A 15549-nucleotide genomic window follows, 5' to 3' on the forward strand; every position below is an offset into this window, starting at 1 on the left:
GCGCGAGACATCTCCGCCGCATTTTAAAACTCTTTTCCTTTTTACACTAGTAATAAAACAAGAAAGCGGACCGGAGGCATAAAGGAGACAGGGAGTTGTTGGATGAAAACGGGGCTAAAAAGATTCATCCTCTCTTGAACATCATCACAACCATCATTCATTCATTACCTTGACAACCTCTGGCTTTGATTGACAGCTGGAGTGGCAAAAAGCCACGAGACGCGACAGTTTGGTTACATGCATGTTGTTGATGTAACCTTCAGTTTGGTGAAGCTTGACTTTTTTTCCCCCCCGTTCTTTTTTTTTTTTTTTTTTTTTTTTTTTTTTTTTTTTTGGTGGCAAAGAGGAAAAGAAAAATAATTGCAAAACTCTTCCTGATGCCCGCGCTCGTTCTCAGCCGTACTGGAGAATAGGAGAATTCAGCAAGAGGCTCGAAATAGGAATCTGAGCAGCGCATGAGTTTGTGAGCGGACTGGGAAATTAAATCGACGACACAGATCCAGAGGTTTATTGGAGCGCAGGCTGATGGCGCAAAGGGTAGGTGTAAAATCTCCAACACTCACCTCCACTAATACACTATCACAGGCCTCGACTGTCGCTGCTGCACACGCAAAACTACTTCAGTGTGACACTTTACTGGGAATATCCGCCAGAGCTCCGCGTCCGACAGCAGGTTTAAAGGGACGCTTTTTCTCCTCGCGTCGGGGAAGCAGAAGTTTACGATGTTTTTGGTAATTACATATCATGAAACTTTAGTTTCGCGCTGGACCGCTTTTTAACGGGATTGCCTTTTTGAATCTGTCTCATTTCCCCTCACTTTCATTCTTTCTCTAAAGCGTTGTCTTTTGTGCTCTTCTTGACTTTCTGCTTCTCTTGCAGTACGATGAGCTGGCTCATTACGGCGGCATGGACGGGGTCGGTATGTACGGGGATCCTCACGCGCCTCGGCCGCTCCCGCAGGTCCATCATCTGAATCACGGACCGCCGCTCCACGCCAGCCAGCATTACGGCACACATGCCCCCCATCCCAATGTCATGCCCACCAGCATGGGCTCAGCTGTCAACGACGTGTTAAAGAGGGATAAAGATCAAATTTACGGGTGAGTTCGATCATAATATCGGGTCCGCGAGCTCCTGTAGTCGGGTTTCTATTTCAGTTTTTTACACGGCTTCGTAAAACTTATAAAACCATTTTTTTGTTTTTGTGCATTTTTAGCAGGATCGCTGGCATAAAGGTTTAGATTACTTGTACACATTAAGTTGTATGCCACATTTATTTCTATTTTCTTGACAAAAACGCGTGTAAACTTGAACAATGCCGCTCGTCATTTAAAATACTTTTGTGGCACGCTACTTTAATTTCAAAACCCGATGACGCGAATGTAAAATACAATCCCACCGTTTTTTATATATATATATAAAAAACTCATATATATATATATAAAGCTAAATGACCGAACTGTCATATTTGAATATTTTTATAAAGGACTTTTAACTACTTTGGTTAATACTTTCAGTTTTGGGACAGTTTGTGGCCGTGCAGACTACAGATGAAAGTCCCTCATTTGATTTGTGAATTCATCAGATACATGTGAACGGATCGGTCTGAAAGGTCCGTCGCTTATTGTTTCTGCAGTCATCCTCTGTTTCCTCTGCTGGCTCTGGTGTTTGAGAAGTGTGAGTTGGCCACATGTACCCCCCGTGAGCCCGGGGTGGCGGGAGGAGATGTGTGCTCCTCTGACTCCTTCAACGAGGACATCGCTGTCTTCGCCAAACAGGTCACACACATCTCTCATCTAAAGCAGAACCCCTATGTGTATTTAAAGCAAAGAAACAAAACGTCATTTTCATTTAAAGACCAATTTACATGTCTGGACATGGATGTTACACGGGGATAAATTACACGACATTTTACTGTATTAGTCACGAAAACGTTTTGTTTGCAATTTAATTACAAGTTGTAGCCTATATATCCTCGCGCATAATCGATTGCTAATAACCCTGATTCTGGTATGTTTTTAGGTCCGTGCAGAAAAACCTTTATTTTCTTCAAATCCAGAGTTGGATAATTTGGTAAGATCAAACATCACTTACCGTCTTCAGAATATCCGTGCAACTGAGTTCTTTTTAGTGTCACTCACTCATTTTTTAATGTCATTTTATTGCATGCTATTTGGAGATGGTGAAAGTAAATATGAGGGCAGTTGATGTGTGACAGGATTATTTGAAGTGAACAAGAGAGACGCTCGGAGGGGTCTGAAATGGAGGGTATTAGTGTGAAATAAGTCACTCATTAACATTTTACACGAGCCGGCAATTCCACATGCATTTTATTTTATTTTATAATTATTACTGAAAATCAAAAATAATTGCTTATTATTGTTTCTATCTCTAATTATTATTACAACACCAATTATTTCATGTTTTTTTTTTTTTTTTTTTTTTTTTAACATGAAAATACTAAGCAAATTATTTTACATTTACAAGACGGGATTCAGCTAACAACGTCTGTTACTCTTCACAGATGATTCAAGCCATACAAGTATTACGGTTTCATCTTTTGGAGTTAGAAAAGGTAAACTTTATTGATTCGCATTGATTTCCCTTTTGAAATAATTTAGTAATCATGATCAATATGTGTAATAAAATGCTGATTTTGCATCAAGAATTCAGGCTTTGTGCTGTACAAAATCAGATGACGTTGTTTAACAAAATAATACACAACCACTGCTATTAAAACCGTGTGTTGTCAATTAATGAGTAATTACACATCATCCGCATGTACTGATTCTGAAATAGCTATGCTAAATGTTACTAAGCTAAGCCTACTGAATATAATCTTTAATATTTGTAATGAAATGAAAACCTTTTGTTGTTGTTGTTGTTGTTGCGGATTTGCTATAGTTCTGTTATTAAGACTTTATTTTATTGCGCTGTTTGTCTGTCTATAGCGTTTATTTTTTGCCGTTTAACTTGTTGCGGGGCCTCTTGAGAATAATAATGACAAGCCTCGCAACAATATCTCTATTGTTTCCTTGTCTCATAATGTCTTTTAATTGTGGTTATTATCGGAGCGGCTGTTGAAAGACTTTTCTCTCCTCTGTTCAAGGTGCACGAACTCTGCGACAATTTCTGCCATCGGTACATCAGTTGTTTGAAAGGAAAAATGCCCATAGATTTAGTGATTGATGAACGGGACGGCAGCTCAAAATCAGACCACGAGGAGCTCTCGGGATCTTCAACCAATTTAGCCGATCATGTAAGTAACCGGATGTGTTCATCTGCTCTGGATGTTGCATGATAGAGTGAAAATCAAGAGATGTCGAGAAAAAAATCGACTCTGCTGTGTATAATGTCTCATTTAGTGCTCGTGTGTGAATCAAATATCTGATTTAACCACAAATACTCGACCACACACATTCATAAATGAGACTTGTTGAGGAAATATTTATAATGCGTTATGCTCGATATTGTTGTGTGAGACTATTTATGAACACGGGTTTGTTGAATGTATTGGGCAGTCAATTCATAATGTGCTTCCTCGTAGTTTGGCAGGATGATGATGATGATGATGATGTTAATGTGTTTAATCGTCTCGTATTGATTTTGTCGTGGTTTGAGTTCATTTTACAGGCCCGATGCACTTTAAAATCGCCTTGTTTAATCGTGTTGTAAATGAAATGTTGTGGGAATAAAGTTAACGCGTCGTATAATTCATATGGAGCGTTCTTCATGTGCATTCACGTGTTTAAGAGTGGAGATACAATAGAGCTCAAGCTTGTTAAGAATTAAAGCAGATTTCTGAGCATCTGTTGCGTTCATCCGAATCTACCGCATGAAGGTGAATCAATGATTAAATAATCAATCGACACTTGATATTGTTTCCACACACACTGTATATCTTATTTTGATCATGCAACAATGAAATAATTCAGTTCAGTACGGCTCTTCGTTTAAATTCATTTTAACACTGGCCGCCGTCAGAAGGGTCGAAATTGTATTTTAGGATAAAATTCTATTTATGTCAGTTTTGCTAGCGGTTTGTTTCGTTCACAAAATGTCTATAATATTCTCCTGTAAAACACAGCAGTGTCGTATATAAGTGTAGGCTTTTTACATAACTCCCTCCGTGTCAACAGATAAAACACTTATCAAAATTAATTTCCTTCATTGGTGTTTAAGGAACTGTCCCAATACATGTTGTAGGCCCGTATCATGATTTAAGCTAATTTCAGCATTTAAATGAAGTTATTGTATTTTACTATGACTAATTTTAAATCATTTTAAGTCATCTTGTGGCCTCCTTGGAAGTTTGCTGAGGCCCCAGTCCCCTGTTTGAGAACAACTGACATATCTGACTGTTAGTGTGTGTGTGGATTTATGTATTATTTACTGTGTCAAAGTTCTATTGGTGTAGTAATTGTGTATGCATACCAGAGTGCTTTGTATGTGTGTTTGAGGCCCAAATGTGACATTTGCACAATATGCATGAGCAGATATATTAGTTAGTTAGTTAGTCACCCAGAATAAATGAATGCATTAATAACCAACACACGATCAGCTCAGTAAAAAAACAAAAAAACAAAAAAACACACAAAGTAGAGAACTGTTTGGATTATATTGGAGAACTAAAGACAGCAGACCACCTCTGTGCTCAGAAGATTCACCAAGTCCTCTAAAAAATAACAGATATTTCATTTGTTTTCTTTTCTCTTTTTGCCTCATTTTATGACATCATATTTCTAATCTATTTTTTGTGTTTTTGAGAGAGGAAGGCAGTTTAATAGTTGGATATGCTAATTTATTTAGTTAGGACCTTTCTCATATATTTTGCCCTGCTTTGATATACATTTTTAATACATTTTGCCCGGGGCTACATCATTTGGTGAAAGTTGACTTGCTGGGGATGAAGGACATGCGTTGTGCTCTCTCTCTCTCTCTCTCTCTCTCTCTTCCTGGTGAAGGCGGGCAGTATGGACACTGTTATTTACCATTGAATACAACATTGTCATTGAGTGTGGTTTATAGTACTGTCAGAGTATTCAAGGCCTTTGTCGTGCTGTCATTATATCTTTGACTTCAGTTAGCGCCCCACCTTCACCTTGACCTCTGATTAAACAAGAAATCACTCATGCAGCTTTTTGAGAATAAACCTTGAAATGATTTTTTTTTGTTTGTTTTGTTTGCTTTAATAACAGCATATAGCATAAAGTACTGTATACTTTTATGTTTTATGTATTCTTGCATTAATGGAAATGATATGTGCGTCCTCTGTCTGATACACCCAGTTAATAATCTGTTAATATCAAGTTAATAATCGATTTTAATCTACATTATGAATGTGTCTTTGTGCCTTCGCACGTAGTTGCTCAGGGTTTTTTTTAAACAAGTGCTACACATAACGTGTGGGCTTTATGTGTTGTTGACGTCGTCTCGTGGCTTGTGCATAAGTTTTGTTTTAGCGTTTGTTATGAAATATTGTAGCATGAATGCTTTTGGCACCCTCATTTCTCCTTTTTGTTGTAGGCCGTCAGTAGTTTCTATGCAGACATATACAGTATGCTGTAGATATAGAGTAAATTCTTAGATTTGGTGTGCTGTTGATAAACAGTGGCTTTTTGCTCGTATTGAGTTTGTTAATCAGTTCATAAGCTAATTAGATGTCTTTCATTTAATGTTTTTTTTTATTTATCTCCGTGGCACTTACTTCAAACTATGTGAGACTGTTGATGTGTCTATAGCTAACAGGTCATCTAAAGTGCATTGGAATGATCAAATATTTTTGATCAGCGTTTGAGTGCTCATCAGTGGACACACAATCACTTGTTGCTGTTGTAGTGTGCTTGTAGTGCACTTTCAATGGTACAGACAACAAACCCAGAATACGAGCTGTAGAATTGTGTGCTTGTGTTTGGGATTTACTCGCTTTGTCCAGTCACAATTGTCCAGTTTATGAAATGCAAAGGAATGGTTATGGATTCAGAACAGGATGTGATGTCATGTTACATGTTTTAAGTGTCAAGTGAGGTGTGTTTTTGGCAGTGGGTGTCATACAAAAGAGAATCTCTTACAGTTCTTAGCTGTCAATTACTCTGCTTAATTAAGGCTCCTTTTTCATTCTTGTCGGATAATTGGCAGGTTGGGTTTGAATAGTCATTTTGAATAGCTTCAGACCGTTACGTTAACATCTTTTCTGAGCGGCTCTGTAATTACATGTTAAATTCAACAGAAGTGTATGTGTGGAATTGACGTGCAGGATGCGTCATGAAAGGTCAGGTGCTGAAGATTTACACACGCCTGTGTTTCATGCATGTCAACGTGCAAACGGGGAATTTTGAGGCAGCTGCAGTCATTCCGGATCCAACATATATTTTTGTGTAAGCATGCAGAGCTTCCGTGAGATCCGGTGACGATTCTAAATCGATGTCAGGGCCCGTGCGGGCGATTTGAAGGGCAGGGCAGGTGCGTGCCAGCGACAAACCGGCCGCTCGTCTTTCGGTATTGTCTCCGGCTTTTATATTAATTACAACTTGCATTATCAGCATAGAGTCCGTGACCCCTGCGATGGGTGAATGGAGGCCCCCAGAGAAAGAGCCAGCCTCTATCTTATAACTCATCTGCTCCATTGTGACGCCGCAGTGTTCGCGGCCTGGTAACGGCGCTCTTTAACACAATTAGAGAGCGGACTGCGTTTGACTCCTCATTATCTGCGGCATTGGGGAATAGTCACATGCTCGCGGGGTGGGGCGAGGGACTCTTAGCCGTTTGGGTCACATGATGTCTCTCACTCACTTTCTTTACAGCTTGTTTGAACTTTAATGGACTCTTGGGAGCCCTGACAACTGTTTTGTTGTGCTGTGAGGCCTGAGAGGAGAGAGAGAAAGAGAGAGCTGCATTATTCATAACTGGCAAAAGGGCTGTTGCTTTTTTGCTGCCAAGCAGCGTGAGGAAATTCAATCCTGACTGATATCAGCTGCCTTGTCACAAAACCAAAACTCTTCCGTTTGTTTATTTGAGCTGGAGAAGATGCGGCTGTTTGGTTGTGTTGTTCAGAGCAAGTTTGTGCAGTTGATGAAATCATCAGTTCATCAGGAGCAGTGAATGAATTCCATTGTTAAAGTGAAACTAGGAGTGTGTGTGAGTGTGTGTGTGTGTTGCAGCAGTGGGCGTACCATCTACAGAAAATAGAACCCTGTCATTTTCTTTTCTTGGAACAACACAAGCTCATTCTGTATGAAATTTCAGCTGAACTACATTATACAGGCATCTTTTTTTAATTCCGCTCTTCTCTTGCCTCTTTTTATTTATTTATTTTTTTGACATTTGCTCTAAAGACGGGCTGGAAATGTTTCACTGCAGTGATATTAAACAATTATATGAACAACAGCAGATCTTCACAGATTCAGCTCAGATAAACACTGTGGCTTTTTTAAAGGGGTCATAGAGTGAGAAATCACATTGATCTTTTGAAATAAAATAGTTTGATGTATTGTTAAATCATATATCCTGCTGAAAATATTGTTTAAAGGGTGAACAATGGAAGTGCAAACTTACTTGGTGCCCTAGGTGAGATAGGACATGACCAAAGACAAAAAATATCCAAAGAGATTTATAGAGAAACAGTGTGTTAGCCTGGTGGTTTTGTTTTCTTTTGTAATACAATTGGACCCAGGTTCAAATCCCAACCTAAGGTTTATCATTTTTAATGAGGCAAAAGTGAAAATAAACTTGACAGCCAGTGATCACCACCAGTGTTGGGTGTAATCTGTTTACAAAATCATTAGTTACTTTAATTGAATTGCTTGTTTAGTCAAAAAGTAGTGTAATGCATTACATTTTAAACCTTTAAGATCGGATAGGTGGGCACGGTGAGAAAAAAAATTATTATCAAAATATTATTAAAAACTAAACAAGTGAAATTTGAAATTAGCAGAAAAATCAGAAGTGCTCCATTTTAATAATTGATTCATAATTTTCACTGCACATTTTATTGTAATCGGAAAGCTGTCAAAGAGTAGAACACAACCAGCCTATTTGTTTTACTCACAGACAAAAATATAGTGAGTAATAGCTAAGTATATGTCTTTGACATGCATATTACGTGTAAGCAGGTGTTGCTCATAAGCCGCGTTTTTGCTTATAACTTCATGAAAAATGAATGGAATCACATACCATTACTTAGAGGAGGTGATTATCTTTAAAACGAGTCCACACACAACGTAATCGGATGCAAAGATCATTAGTTAATTGACATGAAGCATAATGTGTTCACAGCACATAATGTACTATCTGGCTAAAAACACGTTACCTTTCCTTGATCACATGACTCCATCGTAAAATATTTAGTATGTTTTCCAGGGTCATGGAACGCTAAACCAATCGTGTTAGGATTCAGATCGCTGCAACCAGAGGTGGAAGTCATCCAAATATGGACAGAGAGGATCGTTCACTGTAGTTAATATTGGCCACCAGGAGATGGCGCCAAGTACATGACACAGACTCAATGATGACTCAAATGACACAGAATGAAACTGAATGAGACCTTGTTACTCATGCCTGCATGCTTTGGAGAGAGAGCAAACCTTTAGTTATTATTGTGTTTGCATGTGTAATTAGTTCTTATGTAATTATTATGTTTTGGTTGTTCGGAGATATTTTTGGACACTAGGATCATTTTTTTATTTAATTTTTTTGTTACAAAATTTTACTCAGTTACATGACTAGGAACAAAACAAAAGCAGTTTTTCGGAGCTACTTTATTTACATCCAGAGATATATAATGTCAAATCAGAAAAACAGTTAATTTTTGACTCAAGTTTATTTTGTGTGATTTTTCAGCAGTTCCTTAGGCTGAGAGTCTCATAATTTATCATAATGAATATTATTACAAAAATGGAAAAGTGTTCTTTAAAATGATACCAAACACTTGACCCTCCTTGTTTTTATTTTGTCTAGTTGTAAGTCTTTAATTTTGGGTATGCCACTGAAACAGAAAATCTTTAAAAACACCCTCAGAGCTTAAAGGGTTAAATTCTTCTAATCAGATTACAGTTACTGACTTTCAGTTAAGTTATTTACTTTTAAGTACATTGCTTGGGTTAAACATATTTCTAAAACGTATGATTTAGAATACATTTTAAACATGAATTAGGTTAATATGTCAACTGTTTGCATTTCTGTGACAGCTGAAGCACGTACGCCACTGAACGAGTGAACAAGGACGAAATAAAGACATTACTTTAAATTTGTTGAGCAAAAAAACAAAAACACATCTGTGAAAAGTGTTTTGGAAAGTAACTTAAAAGTAAATTAATTAGTAATGTGATTACTTTTTTTGATGAAGTAACCAGTGGAGTAATCCGATTAAGTAATTAGTAATTTGTAGTTGATTACCTTTTTGTTTTTGGAGTAACTTACCCAACACTGATTGACATGCATTTTCGTCAGCTTGGACATTTTACAAAGTAACTCAGTATGTGTTCCAGTTTAAAACAGCACAAATAATCTGAGAAAGGTCTGACTATATTTACATATTGGGTGGACATTTTCTGTTACAGCATCTGAGACAAAATTTACAATTTATTAGATAAGTTATCTATATTAGTAGATACAAATTATGAAGTTGCTCTTACAGTCCACTTGAATCAGGCACATCTCAACAATAGGCACGAATGAATCTGTCACAGTGTAATGCAGTTATAAACTATACTGAACCCGGCAGCAAACCCGCAGCTTGTAAGTGAGCGCAGCCAAGCGCTGTTACTCATTTCCCATGTGATGAGGACGTTTACATGGAAGTCTTAAAGGCACAGCAGCAAATAAATTGCAACAGTCAGAGAGAGAGAGAGGGAAATGGTCATGAAAACTAAATTCTAAGTGGACCTCAGGAAAACAATTAAATAATAAATAAAAAAAATAGTTTGAAATGACCCCTTTAAAGCTCTCTTTGTGTGAAGATTGTGTCTGTTGCACTGGACATTCTAATATACTGAGCTAATTCATTAACCCTGAGCAGACTTGATTCCTCTCAGATTAAGACTTGAGTTTTGTGTGTAATGAGTTTACAGACCAGAGTTGCGCACTCTCTTTCTGCAGATATTTCGGCTGTATTTGTCTCTGTGGGGAATGTGAGTTTGTTTGGACAGTGCCGCTGTCAGACGCATAACTCACGGTTGCGTCTTGTGTGCAGGTGACATGTTGAGTGTATGTTTGTGCATGTGTGTGCGTGTTGAGAGGGATTATAAAGCGTTTTCTCTCAAAGGAAGTTCCTCCTGTTGCCCGTCTATATGTAAGACAGACAAAGCTCTTCCTGTACAGTACAAATCCTGTTTCCCTGCGGCCCCATCGGGCTCTGAGAATCCTCAGGAAGATGTGAGGGGGAGAAACCTTCTTAAACATGATTAACTACCCGTCATATACACTCCACCACTCACTTGTACACACATCCCTGAATTTATGTTTCTTTTACACTTATGCTTAAATATTTCAAATTAATTGTGTAAACAAATATAACTTTCATTTCGTAGGATTTCTTTACAATGTAAATTTTGATTTAATGTACACTCAAAAAATTGCTCTTTGGCTGAACTTGATTCAGTCGTGGACAGTGGTTCCACGTGTTTGAAATGAATCTGAACTTAAAATGTAATCTCAACACAATCACTTTGTGTAGAAAGAACTTAGCTGAATTGGGTATACCCAACAAAATTACATGTCAATGTAACTTAAATAAATCTCTTTTATTTCTTTATGTACTAACTAGTGAAAGTGAATGTTAGCATGCTAAATACATGCTGGTTGGAAGCACTACACAGTGTAGTTTATTAACAATAGTTAGCAGAGCATTTACTCAACGAAGCGAGTAATTAATTTAATGTTGGACATGGACCTGTCCTCATCGTTAGCTCAAGCTCCACTCAAAACTCCAACATAACAGAAACTCAACTAAATCTCAACATCACTAAACATTAAACACTAACAAGTATCCCCCTTTATATTCATCTTACACATAAAATAACTCTTCATTTTACAGAGCATGCTGGGAAATGGAAATCTCCTGCCCAGTTTCATCAATACTACATTAACAACACAAAAAGTATTCATGTAGTCCCAACTCAAATGGATTAAGTAAACTTCAATTTAAATGGATAGCAATGAAATCGACTTGTGACACATGTTCTAGAATTGTGTTGCTTTAGTAACTTGGACAAGCAGCAAAAATCCTTTTATTGAGTGTATTTATTTGAAATGGAAAAGTTGGAGTGGCTAGTGAAGGTGCAGCTGTGGAAATGATGAATTGCTGCAGTTTTGCATGTACATTCTGTTGCCTGATTTTTCCTGTCAGCTGCCTGAAGGTTTTAAAGGAATAGTTCACCCAAAAATGTAAATTCTGTCATCATTTACTCACCCGGCCTCATGTTGTTCCAAACCTGTATGACTTTCTTTCTTCTGTGGAACACAAAAAGAGATTTTAAACAGAATGTTCATGCTGCTCTTTTCCATACAGATCATAAAACCATAAAATGTTTTCTGAAGTCATACAACAGCTTTTGGAAGAGACCACAATTTAATTTGTCATCTTTTTTGGGCTGTAGTATTGTTTTAATGCTGTAAAGTTGTTTATACTGCGACGAGATTGTAGTCTGACAGTCCAGCAGTGATGAACTTGTCAGTTCTCAGTCATTCATGTTCTTCTCTGTCCCTCTTTGTTTGTGTTGTTGATGGGGCACGTGGACGGATGGATCCAGAATCCAGCGTCCTGGAGAGATCACGATGACGCTACTTCCACACACTCGGCTGGAACACCGGGACCCTCCAGCGGAGGACACGCCTCACAGAGCGGAGACAACAGCAGCGAACAAGGTGAGCGCACAACACACACTCCTATTTGCATGATCATCATGTGTGTAATTGTGTGTCTAGTAGAGTGTGTCTTGTGTGTGTGAGGACTCGGTCGAGTCTGTCGTCATATTCATTGCTCACTATTGTTTTGCCGATAAGCGATCAGAAATATCAATGTTTGTGTGGCTACTGCGTCTGTAGAGAATCTTCATTTAAAACCACATTCACATGTTGAAATGACATTTGTGTGTGATGGACGTCAGTGAGAATTACTGTAACAGCTCACTCGTGTTATGATTATAACAACATAGAAGTGCATTCATTATACATGTGATGATGGTGTGTTGGGAATAAATCAGACGATGTCTGAAACAGAGAGTGAGTCTGAGGGTGGAGTAAAGAGTTATTGATCAAGTCATGAGTACAAGTGACCTGTAATCCTCCTCACAGCAGTTATCGACTTGCTCGCACTGGATCCAGTAACGGCCGGTCGATACCACACAACACACTTACCGAACGACACTCACAACTGCCTACGACTGATCTGGTCAAGAGCTGGACTCAACACAACCAAACACACCTCACTCACAAGAGACAGATGGAAACAGGATCCAAAAAGTTTTGAAATTTGTCCACTTTAACCACATTCGGAGGTGGTTGAAAATGTATGTCCCCTTGTGACCTAAAGTGCATCTTAATACCAGGTGTAAACAGGGCCATTAATGCAGTGATGTGGTGGTTTGGTGCTGTAGGTGTGCTGTGACCTTTGACCCCGCTCAGCTCAACAGCTCATTTCTCACATTCTTGCAATTATATTCACGCTTGAATAGCTTGCTTACAACACACACACATCTGTCTGTTTCAGTAGCTCATGCAGTGAGACAGGTCTAAGAAAAGACAGACAGAGTGAGAGAGACACAAATCAGCCTCCAAAATCCCAGAGAACTCTGGATTCTTGTGCTGTTTGGAAAGAAAAAGGATCTTTAAAAATCCTGATATTTTGATAAATTGTAAAAGTTTATTGCACAGACTGATAATTGTAAAGTTCAGATAACACAGAACTCCACCAGGAGTGTGTGTTTGTTCAGTGTATGTGTGTGTGTGTGTGTGTGGTAGGGTTGTTGACTCTCTTAAAGGGATAGTTCACCCAAAAATGAAAATTCTCTCATCATTTACTCACCCTCATGCCATCCCAGATGTGTATGACTTTCTTTCTTCTGCAGAACACAAATGAAGATTTTTAGAAGAATATCTCAGCTCTGCAGGTCCATACAATGCAAGTGAATGGTCACCAGAACTTTGAAGCTCGAAAAAGCACATAAATGCAGCATAAAAGGAATCCATAAGACTCCAGTGGTTAAATATATGTCTTCAGAAGTGATATGATAGGTGTGGGTGAGAAAAAGATAAATATTTAAGTCATTTTTTACTGTAAATCTCCACTTTCACTTTCATATTCTTCTTTTGTTTTTGGTGATTTGCGTTCTTCGTGCATATCGCCACCTACTGGGCAGTGAGGAGAATTTATAGTAAAAAAGGGCTTAAATATTGATCTTTTTCTCACCCACACCTATCATGTCACTTCTGGAGACATGGATTAAACTACTGGAGTCTTATGGATTACTATTATGCTTCCTTAATGTGCTTTTTGTAGCTTCCAAGTTAAAAAAACACTCAAACTAGATAAAATATAGAAAAAAACAGCAAACATTTTAAGATGTACCTCACATTTCTACCACATCTGTAAAGTTGTAAACAGAAATACTGAGCATCCTTTCACTACAGACTCTCTCTTGTCAAGGTGCTGTGCAATTTAACAGCACAATACAAGTTTTTTAATTACAGTTCTATAGTTTTTGACGAGTTGATTGTTCAGTGCTCAGATAATTTGCACTTTAGAAAGCAACAGCACAATAACAGCTCCATACGTTTCCCGTTAGCATTATAGAAGCTGAATTATTCAAGAGTCGAGTCTTCAGGGAAAACAGTCTTTAATGTAAAGTCATGCTGTATTCAGCTCAACTCTTTTTCTCTCTCTCTTTCTGTGTTTTACAATCACACCCTTTTTTCCTTTCCGCTCTTGTCTGTACTGTCTGTTTTTAGTATTCTTGATTCATTAGATTAGCAGGAAACACATTAAAGGGGAAAGAAAGCAGAGCTTCAGTAAAAATAGGTATTATTTGAAATCTTAGAATCTCTACTTTCCAATGCATGTGGACATTATGATCAAAACTGAACAAGTGCTTTAAAATTAACAGACAAATCAGAAATGTTCTGTTTTGATCATTTATTTAAAGAAATGGCACTGAACATATTATTGCAATCAGTAAAAACATCAAACTTATCAAATAACCATGTGTCACATGTAGGGATGTGCGAGACTAGTCGACTAAACGGTTCTGATGCTGCTAGTTGACACTGGAATTACTAGTCGGTTAATATTTCCCCCCATTAAACTGATAATAATTTTTACACATTTACGTTTGGCTTCATATTTTTACAGAGGCTGCTCTTAAATTACTGTCATATTAATGTTACATATTTTAAATAGAATTAATACTACAAATATTATTTAAAAAGAGGATATCGGGAGCAGATACAGAGTTTCATTTCACCTCAGGCTGCGCGTGCTTCTTCTCTCTCACTCGCGGCGCACGCAGGAAAATGTCCTCTCACTAGAACAGCAAACTCAGCATTATGAAATCATTATGAAATCACTTCAGTGGTGCGGGAATCAGCTTTCCAAATGTTTGAAAGTCCCTATAGATGTTTTCACATTTGAGTCTTCTTTACATCTGTGCATGCTTGGATGTTATTTACGCCAAATACATGACACAGACTCAATGATGACTCAAATGACACAGAATGAAACTCATTCTGTGAAATCTCATTACTAAAATCATGTCTGCATGCTATACAAACCTTTAGTCATTGTTGTGTTTGCATGTGTAATTAGTTCTTATGTACAATTATTATGTTTTATTTGTTTGGAGATGTTTTTGGACAGTATGATAAATTATTTTTGTAATGCTATAATGTTTGATTGCTTTGTCGTATCAACACAAATCTGTTCTCAGATACAGTTGACATGATAGGAAACAAAACAAAAGCAGTTTTTTGGAGACACATTATTTACACCCAGAGATATAAGTCAAATCATAAAAATAAGAAATAAAATAAAAATTTGCCTCAATATTTTGTGTGATTTTCAGGCTGAGAGTCTCAGAATGTATCATAATCTATATCATTAAACAATTTGAAAAGTTTTCTTTACAGTGATACCAAACACTTGACCCTCCTTTTTTTGCGCTGAGTTTTAAGCATTTAATTTTGGGTATGCCACTGAAACAGGAAATCTTTAAAAAACACCTTCAGAGCTTAAAGGGTTAAATGTGGTCAGAATTCTTCCCTGAAATCCTCCGAATGTGGTTTCAGTGATCCGGTCACAACGTGTCTTGGGTGCATTTACACCTGTCATTTAATGTGGTCAAGTGCAATCCGATAACGATTCAGTCACCTAAAACACATGTTAATGCAAGGAGTAAATGAAGCCTCAGAGTCCCACATCACTCCAAAAAGCCCTACTGTCCCAGCTCAAGATTCAAGATGTGATTTCTTTCTTTCCTTTTTTAAATACATCTGTCATTATTAAATGTCGAGCTGCTGGTTGTAACATCACCAGCTACTGAAAGACAGAACCGAGAAATT

The 15549-nt window shown here is 37.7% G+C and overlaps 1 protein-coding gene across 4 annotated transcripts in view; it reads left to right on the plus strand.

Annotated features, from left to right (window-relative positions):
* Positions 1–391: 391 nt before the first annotated feature.
* The window catches only part of meis2a (Meis homeobox 2a), an 84514-nt gene continuing 69356 nt past the window's right edge, over positions 392–15549 (plus strand). For 3 of the 4 annotated variants that reach the window (XM_051723245.1, XM_051723248.1, XM_051723247.1), the window contains exons 1-7: positions 392–537; positions 880–1100; positions 1637–1778; positions 2023–2073; positions 2525–2575; positions 3110–3259; positions 11748–11862. In XM_051723245.1, the coding sequence (XP_051579205.1) occupies positions 526–537; positions 880–1100; positions 1637–1778; positions 2023–2073; positions 2525–2575; positions 3110–3259; positions 11748–11862 (742 nt within the window). In that variant the 5' untranslated portion in view covers positions 392–525. The other variant, XM_051723246.1, reaches the window with a different exon arrangement.

This window comes from Myxocyprinus asiaticus, chromosome 17 (assembly GCF_019703515.2).
Source record: "Myxocyprinus asiaticus isolate MX2 ecotype Aquarium Trade chromosome 17, UBuf_Myxa_2, whole genome shotgun sequence".
Lineage (NCBI taxonomy): Eukaryota > Metazoa > Chordata > Actinopteri > Cypriniformes > Catostomidae > Myxocyprinus > Myxocyprinus asiaticus.